The sequence below is a fragment of the Apium graveolens genome, chromosome 4, assembly GCF_009905375.1.
Source record: "Apium graveolens cultivar Ventura chromosome 4, ASM990537v1, whole genome shotgun sequence".
Taxonomy (NCBI): domain Eukaryota; kingdom Viridiplantae; phylum Streptophyta; class Magnoliopsida; order Apiales; family Apiaceae; genus Apium; species Apium graveolens.
In genome coordinates, this window is record NC_133650.1 from 127,202,434 (window position 1) to 127,212,558 (window position 10,125).

The 10,125-nt window shown below is 30.1% G+C and overlaps 1 protein-coding gene across 1 annotated transcript; it reads right to left on the reverse strand.

The window, feature by feature from the left end:
- Positions 1 to 7,966: 7,966 nt before the first annotated feature.
- LOC141716892 (uncharacterized) lies at positions 7,967 to 9,861 on the reverse strand. The gene is made up of 3 exons (XM_074519054.1): positions 9,550 to 9,861; positions 9,148 to 9,277; positions 7,967 to 9,025 (listed from the first exon to the last, which is right to left on the reverse strand). Exons 1-3 carry the CDS (start codon positions 9,683 to 9,685, stop codon positions 8,149 to 8,151), a joined length of 1,143 nt encoding a protein of 380 aa, XP_074375155.1. The 5' UTR covers positions 9,686 to 9,861; the 3' UTR covers positions 7,967 to 8,148.
- Between the last annotated feature and the right edge of the window lie 264 nt (positions 9,862 to 10,125).

Below are 10,125 nucleotides of genomic sequence, written 5' to 3' on the forward strand. Positions count from 1 at the left end.
TTCTTCCTTTTCAAAATATTCTCAATATATATGTCATAATTACGCTTAGTAGTTTAGATTTTATGATACTTTTATAGTTGTTTAGATTTTATAACACCTGTTTAATTTCCTAAAATGTTGATGCGATTATATTTAAATACTACTATTTTGTAGGTGCGACAGACATTCCTAGCTTTTTTAGACAATAATTGATTTATCATCATATGACCAGATTTCTCATAGCTGAACTACATCTAAAACCTTAAAAACGTTAAGTTATTAGACCCTTTTGAATCAATCGTATATAAGGAACCCCCTCCGAATTATTTACACCGGAAGTTGCACAATAATTAATTTATTTATTGAAATAATGCATCTTTTTATTGTAATCTGGTCACTACAAGAAAAACGGCTAAATATGACCGAAATTTTCCAGTCATATTTAATCAAATTTGACCGCTGGCGGTCATATTTAGCTAAATACGACCGAAATGTGTCGGTCTTTTTTAGGCTGGTCAAATTTAGTGAAATCGGTCAAAATTAATTAAATTTGACCGACCAAATATGACCGCTCAAATATGACCCACTAAATTTGACCGCCTAAAATCGACTTCAATCGGTCAGTTTTATATTTTGACCTTTGACTTCAAAATTTTCGTAAAAATTAAATTTCCCGCCTCTGGTCACAAAATACCACGGGTATCGGTCAAATTTATAAATTTGACTAGGTTATTTTTTGGTCAAAATTGTAAATATGACTCCGTTTGTGTTAGTCGAATTTATAAAAATGACTGATTTTGATCAAATTTAAAGAGCAAATGTGACTAATATTAGTCAGATATAATTATTGTATGAGATATTGGTATGTTAAATGTGACGAAAAGCGGACAGATTTAACATACAATTATTTAAAAAAAAACCGGCCCTGTGAACCAGTATATCCATAACCTGTATATCCCATCCACAATCTCCAAAAATAAACAAAAACTCAAACAATATAAAGATAAGTTTAAATTGTGCCATCCGAATAACTTCCTTAAAACATCCAAAAGGTTATACATGCCAATATATTGTCAAATGTTTGACATCTAATAGCTCAACAAGTTAAGCTAGGCTGGGAGATTGATTGTTCAATCCCAAAAAGTTAACCCAAAAGGAGACATATCACATAAGTTTTTGTCCCAAAAAGTTAGCTACCAAGGAGAAATTAGTTGTTATATCCCAAAATAATTATCTAACAGATGATATTAGTAGATATTTGAAGTTCATTCGACGGCAAAGTCAACCTACTTGTACTAGTTAGAGTACTAGTTAGAGCTGGGAGTGTTACGCTAATGGAGGGAGTAATTCTCAGCATCTTGATCTTCATCATCTTCATCGTTGTCTTGGAAGTGGTTGTCATACAAAGGAGCCTTTTCAATTCTAGTACCCTGCAATACATGGTATACATTATATAAGAACACAACATAAAAGAAATTAGCTTACATTATCACAAAATTTGTATACTGCCAACAAAGGTGTCTTTACTCAGCTGAGGATTTAGAAAAACTTAGTAATATTATTAACACAGGCTATATTATCACCTGCAATAACTTTCAGAAGTCTGTAATAGAAACTTAGTTATAGGTAGTGGTTCATGGACCAAATAAATTTATATTTGTTATTTTTATGCTTCCTACTCACTAAGTGATATTACTTTTAAACCACGTAACAAAAACATGCACAAGGTGTGGTCAAATTTAGCCGCAGTCATATTTATCCGGTCAAATTTACCCTTGTTTTCTTGTAGTGGGTGCATGGTGCGCAAACGTATATATATAGTTCATAGATATTGGGCATTTTTGGATATTGACTTATAAGGGCTTATCCTTATAAGTTTGTATTAACTTATTGATTACTCTTTGTCGACTCAACTTATAAGTTGAATTTATAACTTATAAATTGATAAGTTAAATGTTAGTCACGACATACTTTTTTCTTAACTTATTTTGATATTTTGCTTTTTTATTAACTTCAGTTTTAAAATATATGTTTTTATATGTTAATCTAATTTAAAATTCATGAACGAAGATAATTATTTTAAAAAATGATTCATTTTATTTGATTTAAGTAAAACAAATTCTGACTTTTATCCAAACCCTTATATAACTTATAAGTATTAATCTACTTATTACTTATAAGCCACTTATTCATTTTAAATAGTAAATTACTTATTTTAAAATTTTCCAAACGGGCACATCACTTTGACCGTCTTTTTCATTTGATATTTGGAGGTTTGTATTTGGAAAAATCATAAACGTTATGATATAAAGTAAAGATATTATGAAATGTTTATATTTTTCTTCAGTTATTTATGTTTCTTTAAGTACAAAAAGTTATTTTACTACAATTTTAAGATTATTCATGCTATTTAATAATACTTACCCAGAAATTGCAAAAGATTTATGAATTACTCCCTCTATCTTTTTTATTTGTCACTTTGATTATTAGACACATTTCAATGTATTTTGACCGGCTAATTAAAAGTATAATTTTAATTTTTTTTTGTGAATTAAAATATAAATTGTCTACTTTAATGTATAAAAAAAATTACAAGCCATAATTCTAACTAACTGGTCAAAATATATTAAAATGTGTTAAAAAGTCAAATCGATAAATAAAAGAAATAGAGAAGTATCATTTATAGGTACTTGTAATTGGTAAATAAAATTCATATTTTAAATTTAATTTCCAACTTAAATATGTATATTGCTTTCTTCATCACTAAATACATACCTATTATGACTTTAAAATATTTATGTTCATTTGTATGTGATTTTAGGGACGGGCAAGTTGGCTAGAGCCGCGGTTTGGCTCGGCCCGATCGTAATTCGTCTCGCCAAATATTTATCTGACTCGCCTCGTCATATGCCGGTTCAATATTCAGCACTAATCAGGTATTCACATGAGCCGAACACGAACTACAAAATATAAAATCGGAACCGGACCGGAACCGCCCGCCAAAACCGCATCTGAATAACGGTTTATAAAGTTGGTCGAATCGGCCCGCCTATTCGCGGTGATTCGACACGAGCCTAACATATTAGTTAGGTTTCCTTATTTTAATACATATTATATTTCAATATGTATTAATTTTTCAAATTCCAAAATATAATTTAACAGAAAAAAATTATGATCGAAAAAAAATGTAAAAACAAAATTAATAAAAGTAAAAAATAAAAAAGATTAAGTAAAAAAGTTTATTCACCTTTATTCAGTACTCAACTTTTTTCGATCAACTAAACAATATTCTAATATTCATAAATATTTTATGGGTATATTTTATCTTCATTACGTACTATACATTTTAAATAATATACGATAATAGTAACAATGACAAAATGTGAATTTTTATCATGAACATATTTGATTTTTATTTTTTCAAAACAGGCACCATAAATCAAGAATCATTAGTAGTTATATAAATTATGTTTATTAGTATGATTTGTCACGAAGTGCAACTAGGGCTACAACTTAGAAATTATGTTTATAATTTAAAAGTAATAATGCAATTTGTATATATTTGTATATGACAATGTTACCATCTCATTATTGTAGTTTATAATTGTATAATCGTCAATCTATATGGATATAAAAATTAAAAACCGAATTTAACCAAGTGATTGTCTAATTGAAGGATTGACTGGTCGAAAAATTAACCAAAGTGATAATTGAGATATCACATATGTACATTTCACTAATGGTAATAACATTAATGTTAGTTGAATATTTGAACCTAAGTATGTAAAAGTGTCTCTTTCGTATTATTAACCACTATATATAAATATAATTACGTGAGTATTACATCCTACACAAAATTAGCCTAAAGAAGCCAATGCAATTTGATCGTCAAGGATAAAACAATCATTTGATAAGTTGTATTATAACGCAAAGAAACTAAAATTCAACTGCGGGAGTTAGTATGATTTATTTTGATAATAACAAAAAAGTTTTTATTTTCACAATTTATTTTTAAATTTAGATATCATATATTGTGTACTCCAGCTAATTAATATTGATTTTTTTCATAAAATATTTAACTACGGGAGTTAATATGATTTATAATTCTAACATAATAATACTTGTAAATATATGAAAACCTAGCAAACTAGTTAATAAAATTAATTGTAATAGATAAATGGATGACAACTATATTACCAAACATATGAATATTTTTTCAAAAAGAAAAAATTAGTCGAGTTCGAGTTCGAGCCGAGTCGAGTTCGAGTTTTTCGAGTCGAGCTAAGAAACTCAACTCGACTTTTTTATCGAGTCCGAAAATGTGTCCGAGCTCGAACTCGTTCTCGAGCTCGAAAACGAGTTCGAGTCGTGCATACAAAACAAAAAACAGAAGTAAAAAAATTTATTCGCCTTTATTCGATTGTGAACCGTGGTTTAAATGAACCGTTTTATTTACCTGAATCGCAGACAGTTCATGGATTATTGGATTCAATTATCAACTCGATATGGCACGGACCGTTCGCAAGTTCTGTTATAAGTAAACCGACCCGTTAAAAATCGACCCGGCACGCACGGTCCGTTCATTTGGCCGGCTCTAGCTGGGGAGGCATATGCTTTAAGGAAAATGTTTGTTGTACAGAATTGTGTACAAAATAACATGTGGAGCGTTTTAATTTGAATGACCTCTTGTATAAATATCAACAATCCCAATTAAAATGTCCTACATTAATTGTCATGTCATTCTGTGTAAATTTTTTATACAAAATTTTGTACATGCTCGTGCTTTAAAACTCATGCAACTTTACGTGCCAAAAGGCAATCATATATATGATATTAAAGTATTTTGTTGATCTCTAAATCTAAATGTAATACATATAATTGCATATTAAAACGTCTCTCGATCGATCAATCTCAATCCATTGGGGGACCATATAAACCCTATTGTTTTTCGGGATCTTCATTTTGTCTAATAAAGTGGTGCAAGATTCCTTAATTTTTAATAGTAAGAAGAGGAGAACCATATATATAGTGGACACAAAATATGTGATTTGCATCTGAAATCATATGTCCATCATTACTCAATGAATGTGTAGAAGATAGAACGTGATTGACTGGAGTTATCATTTTCAGTCCGATATATATAGGTACGTACCTGTAGAGATAATTTTAACATCGAATCATAAAGGAGTGTTGGAGATCCAAGCCAGTGTTAATGTCCCATGTTGCATACTTTTGCATGTATAAATGTTTTGTATTTGTGTTAGTGACTGTCTGTCACTAAGCTAGCTAAGACGTAATTAAATCTCAACATACATGCACCCGTATGCATTCTTGGACCTCTCAACCCGCCGATTCGATTTCGGATTGTATTAATATCGGATGATCTAATTTTGGACTTTGATATATTTGTAGACCATTCAAATGGGATGTATATGGGATGTATGTGATTCAGTTTAGGTCTAATTCGGATTAAAATCGGATGAAATTTTGATTAAGATCGAACAAAATTCGGTTCAGATTAAATTCGTTTCGAATATTTTCGGATCATAACTTATTAATTTTTTCAATTTGTGAGACTTGAAAAATATCTATTTATTTAATTTAGTATTTTTAATATAATATAATATATTTTTACAAAAGAATATTATTAAATAAGTATGTTATCGTAAAACTAAAATTGTTTAAAATATGAATTTTGCTTATTTCAGGTCATATTCAGTTCAGGTAATATATTATTCGGTTTTGATCATATCCAAGTTATAATCGGATCTTGTATTTCGGATAATTTTCGGTACGGATAACTTTCAGATCGGTTTAAATCGGTTTTCAGATAATTATCGGATTGTATGATTCGAATCTCGGATCAAATCTCAGTTTCATGAATTTCGGTTCGATTTTTCGGATTCAGACCCATTTTGTCAGGTTTGCATTCATGTGCTTTTGTCGTTTAACTAAAATTTTATTATAATTTTAGTAATATAAGAATTATTAATGGTAATTTTTATATTTTAAGTGATGATCAGGAATCGATACGTAGGAGTTTTACTCCATGGATAACCATCTGATAGAGAATCGTGTAAAACATTAATTCTATATAGAATTTCATCAAATTGTAAAATTTCATTTCAAAAAATATAAAATTTGATACTAATCTAAAATATAATAAAAAAATTAACAAATAAAATTTGGAAAAATAATTGATTTTAATTTGATTCTAGAGTGAAATAATTTTTAATAAGTGTGATTATACTGTTATTCTGCTATAGAACCAATTTAAACTTTTTCATTAAATTTCAGTTATTTTTTAAATAAAAAAATTATGAAACTTCGATTTTTAACTTGATAATTAAAATTTGTAACTATATATTATTAAAAAAATGAAACAAATTATACATTTAGGGCGTGTTTGGGAAATCTATTAAGTGGGCTTATTAACTTATAAGCTCGTAACAACTTATCCATGAGTGTTTGTCTACCCAATTTATAAGTTGAATTTACAACTTATAAGCTGATAAGTTGAATGTTAGCAATGACGTACTTTTTCTCAACTTATTTTGATTTTTTTTTGTTTATTAACTTTAGTTTTTAAAAATATTTTTTTAAATGTTAACCTAACTTAAAATTCAAGAATTAAGATAATTATATTTAAAAATTATTTATTTTAGTTTATTTAAATAAAAAAAATTCTGACTTATAAGTTAAATTAGCCAAACACTTGTATAACTTATAAGCAGTTATCAACTTATCACTTATCAGTCACTTATTCGATTTAAGTCATAAGTTACTTAATTTAAAATTTCCCAAACGGGCACTTATTTTTTTAAAATAATAACTTTTCACGATTCTTTATATAAGAGTGTTTTTCCTAAAATGCTACCCTGGACCTGTATATTATCATAGGCTAATATTATCCGGGTTTAGAGATTCATAACGAATGGCATTGGCATCTAACTTTCACATGACCATCCGAACTTAATTTTTCTTTTTTTCTAAATCATTCGAACTTGTTCGAATTTATAAATCTCGATCGTCAATACAGGCCTCTCCACTTGAGATGAAGCAGTGAGAAGCTAAAGGCTAATGGAGCGGTATGAAATCATACATCACCGGTGAAGATGGTCTAATATGCTTCATTTTCCTGTTGATAGAATTAAGGTGACAAAAAACCGAACCTTAAGTTATGCATCAAACTTTATCCTCCAATGCTCGAGAATATATAGTTGAATATTGCATCATTAATCATTCGTTGATGTTAATCAAGTTATCACATGTTTGACCATAATATAAAAAACAAACTTAACATCGATCAGCACCATCAGCTCCGGTGAAGTATCAATGTTCTGCAGAACATATTATGCACTAGTATTGCAGTATGTATGAACATGATTTAGCTGCAGAACTAGTTGAGATGCTTATGCGTCCTTTTGATAACTCACCTTTTGTATATCTCTTCCCTTAAATTATGTGATATTATTATATAGAAACATCAAGATAAAACTAAAAGAGTGCAGCCATTTCCCGATTCCCTACAAGCTAAAAGCCTAGCGAGTTGTGGCCAAAACGTCAAAACACCTTTCCAACTTCACTACTCGTTGTCTTTTCATCAAGCCCCTTACCAACATCCTTACTATTAGTTTTTAATTGGATCAAATTATTCATGTTTAATTATCTATATTCATGCATCAATTTTTTTTTTAAACTTTTTGTACCTATATAAATATACACTGTACCCTTTATCAATTACTATCATACCAGTAACAACCAGGATAAAATTGACTAACCTTTACTCATTCAAAGGTGCAGAAAAATAATATCTGCAGACTGCAGATCATATCTCAATTTTATGACTCTAAATTACGTACATAACGTGTAACAAGTATTAGCCCAGTAGAAAAGTTAGTTCAGTAGTCCAAAAGCAATGGCACAGGAACCTAGTATGTATACAAATGAAAGGAACAGTTCTGTTTACATACATGTGCCAGTCGAGAAAATATGAAGAAATTTCAAGTCATCAGAATGAAAGTGATAGTGCTAAACAAATAAATCTTTTAGTTCATCAATATTGTATATAAGATTCATCAGAACCGACAATATAAAAAATTATGATCATTATTTTAATTAAAGAAATAAAATATAGATATATCAGATGTCTAGGATAGTACCTAATTATCAAGCTATATGTTGATGAATCTCAAAATGCCTTTGCTCTTCAATTGTGCACATCCCTAATTTTCTTCGATTTTCGTAATTATCTTCCTGATAAATATCATTATTGGAAGGCACTGTAGTGCAAACGAAGGAGCTAGTATCTCCTTTCCAAGTAGTTGTACTTTCTGCAGTACTGGTTGTGCCTGTAAAGCTACCAGCATTTACCATGTCCACTCCACATAAGCTACTGATCTCGTCGAATCCGTAAAGTATAGTCTCATCCATTTGATCAATACTTGGAAAAGTGTTTAAGTAACTTATTAAATCACTAGAGTAGGCATGAGTAGTGTTTGACAATTGAGAATTATTACTAGTTGTGGTGGAATAATCAACAAATGTCGAAGAGACTGGGAAATTCGAGGAATGATTAATTTCATTAGGGGGTAATAACTTGTAATTTGCAAGATTATTGGATGATATACTGAAAGGGAAATCATAGTTGGTAAACGCATTTTGGTCATGCTTCTTGATCGGATCATGAGGAGGATGAAGTGGCGGATTATGGGTCGGGTACGAGGTCGGATACTGATTTTCTAGAAAAGACATGGTGGCATGATCTGGGTGTAGTTTTGGAATGCAGTAACCAGCTGAATTAGATAGACTATGAATGTGGTTCAAATTGGCCTGGAGAGCATCAGCAATGAAAGGATCATCATCTATCTTACTTATCGCGGTCTCTTGTTGTTGCTTAACCTTGACATAGCAGCTACTTGATCTGCGAGAATGTTGCACTTCTTTCCTTTGCTTGCCAAGTAGCTTTTTCTTCAGCCTTGTGTTCCAGTAGTTCTTTATATCATTGTCTGTTCTTCCTGGTAATTGAGCAGCAATAATCGACCACCTAATTCTCGTGTAAGGAAATAATTATTTAATATGTACAACGACTAAAATTTGAACAATGAAAATCAGAAAGTTTGCTAATATATATGATATGTGGTCGATAATTAAATAATAACTTTTTACCTGCTTCCAATACTCATATAGAGGGTGCAAATGATGTTATCTTCTTCATTTGAAAAGTCGCCATGCTTAATGTTTGGTCGCAGATAATTCAACCATCTAAGCCGACAGCTTTTTCCACATCTCTTGAGCCCTAAAATTTAATGCAATAATATTTAGTGATCATATTTTCATTAAAGAAAGTACAGTTGAGCTCTGATATTATGTTAAGTTATCAACTCTCTCGATGTCTTATGTAGATAGATAGGCTTAATAATTTGACCAGAAATCTCTAGAGAATTAAGTAATTAAATTGAACATGCATGTTGAGTTTGATCTGGTATAACAAATACATATATGTAACATATAAAAATCAGATGCACATATGAGAAATGCAATATTAATCTTCAGAGGGAGACATGATACCTATCTTCTGAGGTAAAGCGATCCAGTTGCCGCCGGTGCCTTGGTCTTGGATGTAAGACTTGAGTTTAGCATCTTCTTCAGGTGACCATGGTCCTCTCTTCACGTTGGCCTTATCACAACAAGGAGCTCTCCCCATTCTTCTTTGATTTCTAATATTTCAGTGCTGGACTATGGAAGTAATAGTTTCACTTTTAGTGTATTAGATTTAGATGGTAAGTTTATATAGACAGAGAAATTTAGAAAGAGAAGCTTAAGCATATAATAGCTGGAGGAGGAAAGGTGTTTAATTGGAATGGAATTATCAACTGATTATGTATCTAAAATTAAAAGCCAGCAGCTATATATAATAATAATAATAATAATAATAATAATAATAATAATAATAATAATAAACATGAATCAATAGAATAATTCAGAAATGGAATGCCAGAACAGTAGATCTATTGTTTTCTTATTGTCTTTCTTATACATCTAGAATCTCCTCCCCTATAGCTACCGTCTCTTTTTTTCTTTCCCCTTCCCTCAAATTAGTCTGTCCCCAAGTCCATACATTAATTTAGAGTATTTATATATACC